The following is a 15,724-nucleotide window of genomic DNA, read 5'->3' on the forward strand; positions in this document are numbered from 1 at the left end:
ATTCTTTGAGTGATATTATCACAAAAAGAAAGAAATACTGTACCACTAGCGTAGACAGCAAGCCAGTACATTGTATATTTTAAAAATTTCGTCATTCTAACTTTTCACGGTGCTTCCAAGAAAAAATCTCTATCTTAACTTTGCAACCAAGGGTTTTTCTTTCTAAAAACTCCAAGAAGATAATTGGCGCAATTTTTTTGCAATCCTTACTACCCGCTAACAAAAATGTATCTTTAAATGGAACACCCTGTATATTATTGCAATTTTGGAATCTACGTCAATTTTTAGATTAAGTTTCATAAAAGTATCCTATTCATAAAGTTAACCGTTTTTGATATATTTAACTGCCTAATTCAAAAAGATGTGAATTTTACAATAATAAAGTTAGAGAGATATAATTTATAGGGAACATAACTAAAACTCTAAACTTCTTTGACAAAATTTCAAAATAACTTAATTTCATATAGGGTGGTAGAAATTCAATCCTGAATTTAATCAACTTTAAATCATCTTAACATATTATTTTTTTTTAATGGAACACCCTGTATATTTTTGCGCAACCTGATGAACAATTTTGTTCTCTATCGAATGGTTCCCTATACCTATCGATCTCTTCTGGTTTTTAAGATATTTACTGTTTTCCGTGAAGTGAACGGATATCCGTAATTTCTTGCGAGGTTGGCTGTGAAATTTTTAGTGGAACTTCAAACAAGCACCTAATCTGTCACCTGTTTATTGTTGTCAATTTAACACAATAACACATACAGTGAATGTTTAGTTGAGTATTATTTATTGTTAAAGAATAGAAAATGTTAACATTTATTCAAATGCTGACATTCTAAATTTATTATTTATTCATAGAGAGTGTCAGAAGATAATAAATTCGACTTGCAGGGTATTTAATGAGAGATATCCTCATTTTTCACCAATAAATAGCACTGTTTTTTTTCTATTGTGTCACCTAGTTTCATTGGGGACATGATATCTCCGTCCGAAAAATAATAGTACAATTTTTCAACATTAATGTTTATTTAAATTCATTATTTTAACAATTTGACGATTATTTTGCACACACAGGTTCCGCAATATTTTGACATTGTTCTATAGTCTCAAAATTATTGCTTGTTGCATAGCAACCTCCGTATATTGCAGGTTCACATTTTTTAAGGTCGTCGTCCCATTTGAAAACTTTTATATAAGCTTCACATAATTCTGGCCCTTCTTGTGTATCTTTCAGGCAGTCTACAAGAAAAATCAAACACACCTGAGGGAATAACGTCTTTTCTATTAAAAAAAATACCAGGTTCACTGAATGCCCCAGCTCAGTAAATTCAAATACAAAGCCACGTGATCATTAGTTTTGTTTCGAATAATAGTGACAAATTTCAGTAAAATTAAAACAATAAGGACAATATTACATTAAAAGACAACGTTCTGTTTCAGCGGCTGGTGACTGATGTAATTTTTAATGAGATTTTATGCAACCAATCAACAGTCGCAATATCTTGAGCGTAGACGTAAGAGTTTGTCATTGCTCATTGTAAACGAATCATTAATATTGGTGGAATATTCCAATACAATGCTTCTAATAGCATTTATTTTCAATACTTTTATTGTGAATCAACAATTACACTTATAAATGTCAACATATTAAACGCAAATAATTGTATTCTATACAGAAAAATACAAAAATTATTTAAACTATAATCACTACGAGGAAACTATTATATGTATTCCCACTTACCTTCTACACTAAAGCAGGACACACTAAATATTTGTAGAGCCAAGAAAATTAGCAACAAATTAACAAAAAATTTAGATATGGGAAACATTATTCTCTCAACTCATAACACGAATGCCATCTTAGATTACTTCCTTGAATTTATATATATCGAATACGTTTAACCTTGAAAATATTGCGAACGTAAGAAAAATAAATATATTTGTCTTTGTTTTGTTCATTTCAAAAAACATGTTTTGTTCAATGTTGAAATATCGTATTGCTGATGTGAACTGATAAGACCGATCGATTTTTAGATTTAGATAAGTGCACAAGACGTAAAAAATTGATAAATTCAAATCAAATTTAAATATTGAGGGTACTACATGAATCATAAATTCATATATTCCAAACTAAAAGTATTAAACATTAAACGGGTCTTTCAATAATAATTGATCTTTATTAAGGAAATTTTTCCCAAACATATAAAATTATATTCTTATCAAATAAATTGTAATGATTTGGTCATCAGGATAAAAAATTTAACCGTAATTTGACCATAATTTAAATATACAGGGTGTTAATGAACTATGTCAATTATTTTTGTCACATATCCGTTATGTTAAAATGAGGTAAATACACAGATTTGTGTTGAGTGTAATGTAATTTTAAAATCTGGCTTACCTCAAGATTGCAAGGAGCTACCTTTTGAGAACTGTTGATTTTCATAGATGTTCGATGTACCCACCATTTGCTTGCACACAAGCTTCAGCGCAACGTATCCAATTCGCTCGCACTCGTTGCAACATTGCCACGTCGTCTCGAATCATATATAAGCTTCGGCAATACGATGTCGCAGTTAGTCGATGTCACACTTTTCACATATCCCCACAAAAAAAAGTCTAAAGGGGTGAGGTCCGGTGTCCGGGGGGCCATCTAACTAGACTGCCGAGGCATATCCAGCTACAGGGAAAAGTAAAGTTTAGAAAGTCCCGCTATCTCTGAAAAAAGTGAGCACCGTCTAAGCGTCTAGGCAATTCAAAATGTCCTATTAAAGTGTCATTAACGATACCTGCCCACATGTTCACTGAAGACTGTTGCTGAAAGGCACCGCGACGTATTTCGTGTGGATTTTCGATAGTCCAGTGAGTGTTGTGGACGTTACGTACACCATTTCGACTGAGACATGCTTCATCTGTAACAAGTATTTGCGCTGTAAATTGAGGATTTCTTGCATGTTCCTGAATGAAGCAACCATTCGCAAAAATCTCGACGTAGTGGAAAAGCCTCAGGAGTAAGCGCTTGAACACGTTGAATATGAAATGATTATAATTGAGCTTCTCGTAGTGTCCGCCACACAACAGGATGCGAAATATTTACTTGCTGTGCGATATTTCTGGTGCTATGTTGCGGATCTTCTTCGACGAGCATCTAAAATCATCTCCTCGAAATTTAAGATTCTTAAGGCGGCTATCCATTTATGTCAAATGCCCCGTAACGTAACACCAAACATGTTACGTTACAACTAGTGGAGACGGAAAGTTGTTGCATGGTACGTGTAACAAATTTGATAATCCGGGACGAACCATCAGTTGTCGGTTTTTAGTCGTCGCATCAAAGGGATGCAACAGTACTTTCTGCCACATGTTGAGGCGGGGTTACCCTTTTGGCCATAACGTTGCCTGTTGCAGATGTGATTTTGTCTTATTTTTTGTTTCGTCAGTCTTTTGTATATGGTCTGGGGTCAGTCTGTTTTCTGCAGTGACTAGGAAGACTGTGTTTTTTCTGTGCCTGTACCATGGAGTGGAGTAAGGAAAAGATTTCCGGATATTTCCGTTTCTTATTCTTCAAATATATGACGCTGCTGCTAACTGCAATTGCAGTGACGAATTCATTATTGCAGTCAATACTGTTCATACTGCGAGTTTATGTTCCTGTGTCGTTTTGTAACCTTATTTTGTTACGTTACGGAATGAATGATACGACCAAAACCACACATACTTTCGCAGCGAATCGTGTCACCTTTTGCAACAGGCCGTAACATGTTCGTTGTTACGTTACGGAGCATTGCCACAATTGGATACCCGCTTTTAGAGATCGCCCTGGACCACCGTCGCGACCTCGACGCAGTTGTACTTCACCGGTGTTCAAAACTCTTTGCGCTACAGCAACAAATGGTCGAGGTGCGGGGGCACGTCATTCAGGATATCTTGCACGGTACACTTGACAAGCTCTGACACATTTGGGTCCGTTGTACTCAGTTTCTACGAACTAACACAAATGTTGTCTTGTTTCACCATAACACAAATGCTTCACCACAAATTAAAACGATATCCATCAACTCCGAGTACACGCAAACCATTTTTGACACAAACTACCCATTTTTGACACTATGCTACGTTTGCCCACTCATGGTCATGGCAGCATACTAAAAAACTAAAAGGGTCGAGACTGCTAGTTATATATAGCCTTTTTATTTACTTATCGGTTGCAAAGTTAGCAGAGAGTCCGGCAGCTCAGTGAGCTAGGGCGTGCAGGTGCAGTCTCTATCTCTGCTGGTGCATCAAGGCTATGATAACTAAACAAAAATTATAAAATAACGAAAGAGTATAGTAACTTTAAGATTTATTGTAATGAAAAGGAAAAAAAAATCAATTAACAATGACTAATAACTGCTTTGATTGGTCAAACTATGATCACAATAAGAATAGGCAATAGGGGGTGGCACTAGACCCAAAACGGTTACAGAATCGTACCAGTACGTCCCCGTTTGTGTTACAAACCAATGGTATATATTTTAGTACAATTAATATGAGGAATAAGAAGGCCCCCCCGTAGTATATACTATGGGGTTTACAGGCGTATAAGCGTTAAATATAATGTAACATTAAATGGCAATAAATTATTTGAGGGCTTCTTTCAATAAAATGGTAAACCATTTAAGGGCGTGGCTCCACCGGTTGAATCTTGGAACGACTAACGGGTAACGTAAAATGATATAAATTATAAATATGACCTTATCGTCCGGTGATATAAGGATCCTGGGTGATAAGTAGTCCTCCACGCAGTGACCACGTGCTAATTTTGGGGTTGCGGCTGGTGTTTCGTTTCCCCGATTTCCGATGTTCTATCAAATTATTGGGGCTGCTAGCTCCACGATGTATTATGTAAGTTGGTCTCAGAATGGACGACCATAGACAATCACTAAGAAAAGGCCTAGAAATGAACGGAGTTATTGCGGGCAATAAAGGCAGTGAGGGTGACTAGATTCACCTCCTCAAATTTGTATAAACGGCTCTCATTGAAACCAAAATGTGACAATTTGCTTTACCCGAAATGTTGTGCGGCCTTTCTTATCAAGTCCTGTTGCACTTCACACCAAAAATCCAGACACTAATCTGCGTTCTACCTACAACGACAATAACCAGTGGTCGCAGTGCAACGGATTATTTAATTAATCAACTGGGGTAGATCCGCAATTTTACGTTTTGACTGCTTTCTTTCAAGCCTAAATACCAAGTCCGTCTTTAATTTTATTTCAAGCCACAAAAACTTATCGTCTTTTTGCCCATACTCGGCGGTGATAGAATTATAAAGCCGTTCATTTCTAGCTGGAGCGAAATTATTGATATAATAATATTTATTGATCTTTTTCTTTCTTGTTATCAATGAAGTAATGTTAAGTATAAATAATTATAATTGAAATAGTTATGTCGGTATTTTGTGGAACCGAATCGTCCAAATTTTGCCGCAATAAAATAAATTCGGCATTTTACAGGGTGACAAAATAAACCCGTAACAACTAACTACTAAAAACCTGTTGTAAACACCACAGATAGCAAGTAAATATCGCAACGACGATTGCAAAATCCGAATTCAGTATTCGGAGTCGCTGAGGCCACGTGGCGAATGACGCTAAAGACTACAGTTGTCCAGCTATGTAATGGGTGAATGTACTGTAACTTCAATATTTTTTTTCTCGGAAACTATAAGTATTTTACAATTTTTTTTTACGATATTGAATCCATTTCTCATGCTGCATCTATTCCCAAATTTTTTTGGATAAGTTGTGAATTACCCTGTATTGACGTATTACCCGTGGCGCCTATCAGAACGGATTCAACTTCCCTTTTTTTATGTTAAAAGTTTTATTTAATTGGAGAATTGTAACAAAATTTGAGTGAATGGCTGATACTGCATGCAATCTTTGCAAAACGGAGACTCTGTGGTCAATAACTTGTAGTAGTTTGGTAATAAAGGTATATACACATACAAACTGTGTTACATCTCAATTACATCTCAAATTGTTTCTGCCAGTTAATGCTTGGTAGTTCCAAACTGGCCAGTATAGTACTACGCGACACTAAGTTTAACTAATAAAATTGTCCGAAACAACTACTTTGCTGACGCTTCAATATCATTGAATGACACCAACAATATCTATTAAACAGCTAAGCATAACCAATGGGTGGCAGAGACAATTTAAGGCATAACACTTTTATGTTACATCCCACCCATCTTTGTTGTTCCTAAATATTGCGGGTATATTTCAATGCTGGTCGGGACATTAGTACGTAAAATAGCAATTTGCTGCAGTTAGTTAAAAACTTTGTTTTGTCAACACTTGTCTTGCTTTCATGCTACCTTTAGATTAGCAGGTCCCTCTCTGTCAGTTTAGATATTCAATAACAGTGGCCATTTATGAAGCAACACGCTTTGTATGTTATATTTAGATCGTTTATCGATCACATAGGTGTACTGATAACTAATAATTTTAAATCACGGATATGTTCCGTTATCGAAAATAAGTATAAGCAATATAATAGCGTAATACTAGCACAATAGCAGATAAGACGATTAATAACAATAACATATAAATAATGTAGAATTGTTTGTGACATTTTTTTAGCTCGGTTTATTAGTGAATCACTACACCCAAAAAATAAAACAAAAAGGGGTTGGCTTATCTTATTTTTTTAGTGCGAATGTTTAGTTAATTGATCCTTTTGAAGTGGCGTCGTTAAACTTTGTTGCCTTGACTGACAAGGATTAAAAAAATAAATATCTCACCTGCTATGAGAGATGATAGATCGTTATATCAAAGGAATCATAAAAATAACGTAGGTACTATCCAAAGAAGTAATTTACATGAAAATAGTAATAGTTATGAAAATCTTACAAGGATAATTTTTTGTCTAAAATTAACAGAGTATCCAAAACATATTGCTTTTTAAATTTAAGGTCAGTGGCGTACTAATATTTTTTACTAAAGCAATAGGAACCCCTATTTTCTCCGCCACTGGTAAAGTAAAAAAATTGAAAAATTCTCTAAAGATCACACGCTCAGTGCCAAATAATTTATAAAAATCTTACGGAGGAAAGTTGATCACTTACAGAAAAATTCGAAAAATATTTGTTTTTCGGGAAACTTCATCGTGCTGTATCTCAAAAAGTAAACATTTGTCGGGTATAGTTTATTTAGCAAACTAACATTATTTCTTGATGATGTATTGGTTCTTGAAGTTTAATCAAAAAAATGTGGACCACCCTGTATATGGTATTTCATAAACAGGAGGAGAAAATTTCCCGTTATATCGAAAAAAGTGGCGATCTAGCAACAATACAATTATAATAAAATTGCTATCATGCTATAAATCGGTGCTATTTGATCGGCAATAAGAAGTACAATATACAAAACGATTACAGAGCTAACATCATCCCCATTTTTAAAGGGAACAACTGATAAAACCATATTAGTAAAAAAAAATTAAGAAAGGAAGCTTGAGTGTGGTTAAAAAGTTATGATGAAGTTTCCTTGCAATTTTTCAGTAGAAAAGAATAAGCCAATAAAGTCCTGTTATCGGAACAATTGTAACAATTTACCGCGTACCTGGAAATTTTTCATTTCGAAAAATTGTCTTAAAATAAATAATATAGTACAGGTTAAACACGATACTCTTCGACTGGGAAGTAACCCGTTAACGCCTGAAGAGATGTATTTTTTTTCGTTTTTCAACGGCTGCAATGACAAAAAAAAGATCGTAAAATAATTTTAAAAAATCAAAATTTTTCACTTATTTGTTTTTCAAACTGGATTTCTGCTTCGAAATTAGATAAGGATTTACTTATAAGTGGAGTAAAAATATCGTGGCATACGACCCTAAACTTCAAGAAGCATGCATCCAAAAAATTTTTTTTATGTCAGCGACCCAGACTGCCGGCTCAAAGGAAAAAAAAACTCAAAATTTTTAGGATTTTTTTCTTGAAAATGGTGTGGCTTTCCACAATTTTTTGAGACTTTTTAACATTTTTCAAATTTGAAAAATCCAAAAATCAATACAAAAATTTTATCGTAATAAAAATAAAACAATAAAATTACAAAAAAAATATTAAAATAAAAAATCTACAAAAAAACAAAAAACCTAAAAAAGTCGTTCGTCGGCTTCCAGGTTGGTAAAAGTTGGATAATGCATCAATCAGATACGGCAAACAAATCAAAAGATGGCACACTCGACGAACATGTTTTTTATAGTTTTCGGGATACAATATTGAATCAGCCAGTACATTTTAAACTTAACTACTCATTCAAGCTAAAAGATTGGAACTTCATTTCATAACCCATGTTTTTTTCCAAATCCGATGAAATTTGAATCAATTATTCGTAAAAAAAATTGGGGTTTCAGAAAAAAATTATGGAGCGAAAAGTTCTTGAAATTCATTAGAGAATACATTCAAATTTTTCCAGAATTTTTGGAATGATTTTTGGATTTTTTCAAAAAACGGACAAATTTGAAAAATGTAAAAACGTCTCAAACAATGGTGAAAAAAATTAAGCGTATTATTTGCATAATTTTAACAACTTTTTGTTCTATAAATTTTTTCCGAAACCCCACCATTTTCAAGAAAAAAATTTTTTACGATCTTTTTTTGTCATCGCAGCCGTTGAAAAATGAAAAAAAAAATACGTCCCTTCAGGCGTTAACGGGTTAAATTCCTTTATTTTTTCACTTCCATAGTTTTATTTTAAACGAAAGTACACTGAAAATGCACAGGATGATATACTTACGAAGAAACACGCAAAAGACAGTATACAGTCCAAGAGGCTACGTGAACGCCACGCTGCCAATGCCTTTCTGACTCGGGTGTCGAATGCGGTTAATTCCAAGAAAGTGACGCAGAGGTCTTCTTAAAATTTTATCTCGACAAATATCGTACGGACCGTATATCTAGTAATACCCTGTTTAATTTTGCATGTTTAATTTTATATAATGGCATGCTTCTTTATTAAAAAATTTTTAGTACCTACTTTGTTTTTCTGAGAAACAGTACATATGAAAAGTAAAAGTTTTGAAATATTTTATCTCTAAAAGGACAATTTAACTTAGTCATTACTTACCTTTGTATCAATTTGCAACATATTACTTTCATTATTGTGTTGCAAACTTTACAATCCATCAGTCTGTTTAAAAACACAAAAGCTGCCTTTGCAAGGATTTATTAATGTTTACATATCAGGAATTTTATTATAAAGTAAACCCATCTATTGTTTTTAATGCTTACAGATACGTCCTGCGATTCGTTGGCATGAATCTATAGAATGAAATTTGTTGTTGCTTGGATGGCAACCCATGTAAATAGCAGGTACACAATTTTTAATTGTATCGTCCCATTTGAAAACAGGTATCCTTGCATAGCACACTTTACGTTCGTCGTGTACATCTTTGACACAATCTATAATTAAATATATTTCATTATAATTCCTAAGAATCCCCATATTTGACCTAAAACAAATATTTTGTTATGTATACTTCAACTTACCTTGTTTGCGGAAACTCCAAACGTTGAATACTTGAAGAAGTAGGAGGATCATAATAGAACACCCAACCAGTTTTGGCATGTTGTAGAATTTTGTTTTGCCTTCACAAAGCGTATAGGTGTTATTTGGAATTTATACTAAATTTGAATGGCAGCATAAACAGTACATGTGTATAAAATGCATAAAATTGCGTAATCGAATTATGATTTATATTCGATTAAAAATTAAATTGAGTTTCCTTTGTGATAAAATATGGATTTGTATTATTAATATTTTCCATAAAACATTTATCAAAACTAAAAACAGTAAGTACTTATTAATTTCCTTCAACGTTCCAAAACTTTTCTTAGAAAAAAAACATGTATTTTTGATGTGAGATTAAAAAAGAATTTTATCAATTTTAATGAAATCACCAAAGAAAGCTTAAGATTCGTTCAAGATCTGAGGGAAGTGGAGGGGACTGAAAAATACTGTTGAAGTTTTGTTACATTTTTATAATAACAAATCAAAATTATCCTAATTTCTACAAAACCATATTAACTATTTTAGTTATAAAATAATTCTTTAGAATTTATTTTGTACTCTACACACAGGTTCTGCAACTTGTTGACATTCTTCCACAGTCCGGAAATTATTATTTGTTGGATTACATCCTCCGTAATAAGAAGATTCGCATTTTTTAAGTTGATCGTTCCACTTGAAAACGTGGATTTCCGCATCGCAATAATGAGGTCCAGTTTCTACATCTTTGTGACAGTCTAAAAGCAAATAATTTTTTTATGCTAGGAAATAATATTTGTAATTAATTGCTACTACCAAAGCACCACTAGCTAACTAATAGCTATAAGTTGACACCTGTGGCTTGTCTGTATTATTTTAAACTGTTTAATCCATATTTTTTAAAGTAAGTAACCAAATTTTATTAAAACCGAAATTACTAATTGTCCAAACAAATAGCAACATATTTTTTAAACTAAAAGCTATTAATATTCCTATAAAAGTAAATACCTACTCACCTTCTACATCAAAGCATGCTGCAGTGACTATTTGAATAACTAAAAGAAGGATTCTGGATTTATTTTCCAAATGTTGTTGTTTGTGTCAATGCTCTGATTTTATACTTGATTTATTTGACGTCACGTAAACGATAGCTGTAGACAAAATAATGATTTAATTGTTATTATTGTGTTAAATATTGAACAATCTTTGTAAATTATATTTGAAACACAGTCAAATATTTTTCATTATATAAAATGACGTCGAATTTTTACACAATTTGTCATCGTATAAATTTTCATAAATTTTTAGAAATAACATCGAGATTGGCAATACCTTTGCATCACAATCTCTAAAAAGTGCCGTTACTCTTTAGATATTTGACGGGAAATTAAAAAAAATCAAAAGCGATGGTCCAACAAGCACCTTGCAGAAAAAATTGTGCTATTTTTTAATGAAGAAAAGTCATTTAGAACGAAATTGTGTGGCCACATATAATATTGTTTTCCAGATAAGAACTCTTCGGTCTATTTTTTAAAAAATTTTAAAAAAAAATTATCGTCATATATTTTGCTGTTATATACAGGGTGTTCCGGTACTTGATACAAAAAGTCGAGTACAAATAGATGTGGTCAAAATAATATCAGTTATTTATATACATTTTTTTCATACGGACCTTTGTTAACAAGTTACGGTCCCTCAAAGGTGAAAATTAAAAAGTTGTTTTTATTTACAGTTTCTAAACTATTAACTTTAGTAGGATGCAAATTTGGTGATCGGTAGCACATGCGTACAGCTTGTTTTTGATGTTGTAAGTGAAACTTAATTACACATAGAACGCCTGGGACGGACTATGCCCAATGGTTAACAACCCATAATTTTTGCATAGATGACGATCGCAATCTGCTTGTATCATAAATAAGTTCCCTGAAGAATTTGCTGAACGATAATACCCTTTTGGGTCAACTCAGTAAAATGAACAGTTTAAGAAATATTTACGATTTTATGTCTCAGTGCACATCGAGTGGCGCCTCCCACCATTTTTTTTGGCATAATTACTATGGTAGAACCGTACAGATTTTTAAAATAAGAGTCTGGAAAATCTTACTGTCTGCTAGTGTAATTTTCACTAACAAAATTTGACAAACACACTTTACACATAACATAAAATAGAAAAAAAAAACAAGAATAAGTTAAAGTAAGTTAAAAAAATAATATAAAAGGAAGAAACTATCATAGTACATTTTCAATATGGGCACTTTCCACCTCCACACACTTCCTAAGTCTATGAATGTTATTTGTTTGTACACGAATAAGAATTTCTGGGGTATGTCTAATATTATCACAATGGAAATTAATTATTTGTAGCAATTCATCCCTTGTCTATATTGGGGTTGAGTACACAAAGTTTTTCAGGTATCCCCACAGGAAGAAGTCTGGAGAACGTGGTGGCCATGAAATTGGGCCTCCTCTCCCAATCTACTTCTTATTAAACACAATTAAATGGATAAATAGTTTCTTACATGAATATTGAAATGGGGAAAAGCCCCATCGTGCATGAACCAAACATTTCTTCGGGTGTCTATTGGAACATCGTCTAATAGGCTGCCAATTATTTTGCAAAAAATCCAAATATCAATGTCTATTCAGACGTTCCTCAAAAACGTATGGACCTATTAAATTATTATTATTATTATTATTCCTGCCCATACATTAATAGTGGGTAATAATTTAATAGGTCTATACGTTTTTGAGACACGTTTGAATGGACATCGATATTTGGAGTTGAAAACTTACTTTAATTTGTTTTGTTTTTCTATTGTGTTTGACAAATGTTAGTGAAAATTACATTAGCAGACAGTAAGATTCTCCAGGCTCTTATTTTAAAAATTTATGCAGATCTAACATAGTAATTATGTCCAATTAAAAATTAAAAACAAAAAATGGTGGAGGTCCTGCTCGATGTGCACTGTGACATAAAATCACAAATATTTCCTGAACTGTTAATTTTACCGAGTTGAACCAAGATGATATTATCGTTGGCAAATTCTTCAGGGAACTTATTTTTGATGCAGGCAGATTGCTATCGTCATCTATGCAAAAATTGTAGGTTGTTTACCATTGGGCGTAGTCCGTCCCTGGCGTTCTGGACATAGTGAAGTTTCACTTACAATATCAAAAACAAGCCGTATGCATGTGTTATCGATCACCAAATTTGCATCATGTTGAATTTAATAATTCAGAGACAGTAAATAAAAATAACTTTTTAATTTTCACTTTTGAGGGCCCGTAACTTGTTAACGAAGGCCCGTATGAAAAATAAATTATATGAAGAACTAGTATTCTCTTGACCTCATCTATTTGTACTCGACTTTTTTGTATCAAGTACCGGGACATTCTGTATATCTACATGAGTACCTTATAATAAAAGCACTTTCAATATTTGTAGTAGGTAGGTAATAAGTAGATATATTTTGAATCAACGTAAAAAGTTGCAACACCTTAGATATAGCATTTTTTATATCTAAAAGTAGTTCCAGAAAACAAAAGTTATATAACAACCATAAGTAAAATCTGTTGAATTTGAATCAATTTATTACAATTCAAAACTAATTCGTTTAATAGTTACAGGGCAGTAATTTTACTTTTGAAATTGTTTTTGAGGGACTTTATTAGTTATATTAATATTATTATAAAATACCTGAATTTTGGCATATGAATTAATAAATTAATTAACAATTTCGACATCATTTTATTCCCTCACAGATAGGTTCTGCAACTTCTTGGCACTGATACAAGGTATCGAAATTATTAGGTGTTGAATTGCAACCTCTATAAATTGTAGATTCGCAACTTTGAATTTCACTGTTCCACTTAAAAACCGGTATACTTGCTAAACAATGTCCAGGTCCCTCATGCACATCTTTCAGGCAATCTGTAAATGAAAATAATGTATCTAATATTGATATTTGTGGTGCGATGTTTATCAAAATGCAGTTTTTGTAACTTTTCTAAAACATGAGTAGGGTAAGTTGGAGAGTTGAAAATTTCCCCTCCACCACTTTTCCTCCCCCCACCAGTTTCCCCGCCCAGAAGCTGGTGGGGGAGAAAAAGTGGTGGGGGGAATTTTCAACTCTCCAACTTGCCCTGCTAATATGTCACGTGATATATTAAAACAGAATCCAATTTGGTTTTTGTTTATGTAAAATATTTTATTCCTTCATTATCTTCTTCTAATTAGGTTAGTAATCGAAGTAAATAAATAAAAGATAAAATAATTTAGTAGTAGTAAGTAATCTCGGGCTAAGCACGATGTGACACTATATCAAATGGTTCGCCCTGTATTATTTATAATGTACTCATAAATAAGCTGCATAAGAGGCTAAATATGTTTTGTTTTTTTGTGTGAGCTATTGATATTTCTCTAGATTTAGTTTCATCATTATCATAATAACATTTCAATGTGCAATTCGACTGCTAACAATATTTCCCAGCATATAGCGATAAGTTTTTGTAAGTATAAAAAGAATCTCGCAAAATAAAGACACAGGCGATTCGCAGTGAAAAGTTGACCGTTAGTGTGAAACCTTATAAGATCTAAGGTACCTAATAACAATAATACATTATATTTAATAGATATTCACATCTAATTTTGATTTGAGTAATATGTTTATAACATTTCCATCTAGACCAAATAAAGCAAAACTATATATATATATTTACTTATACCGAGAAAAGAAACAAAAAACAAATTACTATCACTGCTTTTGCTTTGGCGAAGATTTAGTAGCCAGACACCACCAGCCACACTAAAGAAGTTGATAATATTTGCCTCTGTAATGCAGAACTTAAAGAGTAAATGGAATTAATTCTGAAGCCACACCAGAGAACAGCCATTTTCTTATAAATGTACTACTGACGATGTCCTTGTAAGGTACCAATTCTCTGAGAATGAGTGAGTACATTTTCCTCTTTTATCTCTTGGGTTTCAACCAGATTATACTGAGCAGCGTCACTGTCTTCTCCAGCAAAGGATCACCTAGAATTTGAATCCTATAAGCCTTAAGAGCACGTGAAGAACGTTAATAAATTTACCTTCGCTTTTAGAATATTCTTGTCATTTTAGTCTGTAAGTCTGTCAATTTTTTTTGCAAGTTTGCACGTTCATATGTTAATATTTACCTGTAATGGTACATTAATCTTAAAATAGCAACTTTAACTATAAATTTATACTTACCGAAAAGGGCGGCCCTTTCAATTAATTAAATTTTCTAAACTTTTATATGTACTATTTAATAAAACATATTTCTATTGTATTGTACAATCCCAACTAATTTTTACATTAAAATTATATTTAGAACTATTATAATTATTTTGCTTATCTTGTTCCCCCCTTCCTCGTCGATTCATTCGACTGGCGCCCCTGCTTTACTAATTATAACAACTTAAATAATATCATAAAATAGAACAACAAAATATCCAACCCACGACCATTAATAACTAATAATAACACAATAATAAATTAAAAAAAATAAATAAAAATATACCTCAAACAACTGGGGAGGGCACAACGATAAAAATAGATATTTTGACTTGCCTTCTTTACTGAAACCCCTCGCGCCAAATACTTGTAAAGCTAAAATGGTGACAAGTAGACTTTTGAAAAATCTTGACATGCTGCACATTCGGAAATTATTTCACAAAATACCCTGCTTGGATCTTTCACAGTTGTATCCAGAATTTATGTTTGCTATGCTCGCTTTAAAAAAACAATAACTATGTATGAAAAAATGATGATTTAATTAAGAATTTTAATCGCAGTTCTTAGTTATTTCAGATTTATAATTATAACTAGTATTGTTTTTAGTATGTGACAACCAACAAAAGTAAAATATTTTTAATAAGCTTTGGTTACACTTTAATTCTGTTTGGATAGAACTGGATTTAGAACTTTTTAATTAATTCTCTAGTTGTAAAAATTACATCAAATATATCCATAAAAAGATATCTACATTCGGATATTTCATAGCAGGACTGGAATGTTTGTTAAAACATATTATTATTTTCAGTATTTTAAATGTTATTAAGTAAATAATAATTTTTAAGACACATGAAACACTTTAGGAAAAATACGTTTTTGGGTTAATTTACTACGTTTTGTTAGTAACTTTTTGTATTAAAATAACAGTAAA

At 32.4% G+C, this 15,724-nt stretch overlaps 2 protein-coding genes and 1 long non-coding RNA gene across 3 annotated transcripts; all 3 read right to left on the reverse strand.

Moving 5' to 3' along the window:
• Positions 1 to 1,010: 1,010 nt before the first annotated feature.
• LOC108905170 (tau-stichotoxin-Hcr2c-like) lies at positions 1,011 to 1,866 on the reverse strand. The gene is made up of 2 exons (XM_018707951.1): positions 1,745 to 1,866; positions 1,011 to 1,242 (listed from the first exon to the last, which is right to left on the reverse strand). Exons 1-2 carry the CDS (start codon positions 1,830 to 1,832, stop codon positions 1,061 to 1,063), a joined length of 270 nt encoding a protein of 89 aa, XP_018563467.1. The 5' UTR covers positions 1,833 to 1,866; the 3' UTR covers positions 1,011 to 1,060.
• A 7,342-nt stretch (positions 1,867 to 9,208) lies between these two features.
• Positions 9,209 to 9,722, reverse strand: LOC108905180 (kappaPI-actitoxin-Avd3a-like). Its single transcript, XM_018707964.2, has 2 exons — positions 9,539 to 9,722; positions 9,209 to 9,451 (listed from the first exon to the last, which is right to left on the reverse strand). Exons 1-2 carry the CDS (start codon positions 9,615 to 9,617, stop codon positions 9,270 to 9,272), a joined length of 261 nt encoding a protein of 86 aa, XP_018563480.1. The 5' UTR covers positions 9,618 to 9,722; the 3' UTR covers positions 9,209 to 9,269.
• Positions 9,723 to 10,015: 293 nt separating this feature from the next.
• LOC108905178 lies at positions 10,016 to 10,658 on the reverse strand. Its single transcript, XR_001964258.1, has 2 exons — positions 10,553 to 10,658; positions 10,016 to 10,294 (listed from the first exon to the last, which is right to left on the reverse strand). It is a non-coding gene; the product is annotated as an uncharacterized LOC108905178 (long non-coding RNA).
• Between the last annotated feature and the right edge of the window lie 5,066 nt (positions 10,659 to 15,724).

The sequence above is a fragment of the Anoplophora glabripennis genome, unplaced genomic scaffold (genome assembly GCF_000390285.2).
Source record: "Anoplophora glabripennis isolate ALB-LARVAE unplaced genomic scaffold, Agla_2.0 scaffold54, whole genome shotgun sequence".
Lineage (NCBI taxonomy): Eukaryota > Metazoa > Arthropoda > Insecta > Coleoptera > Cerambycidae > Anoplophora > Anoplophora glabripennis.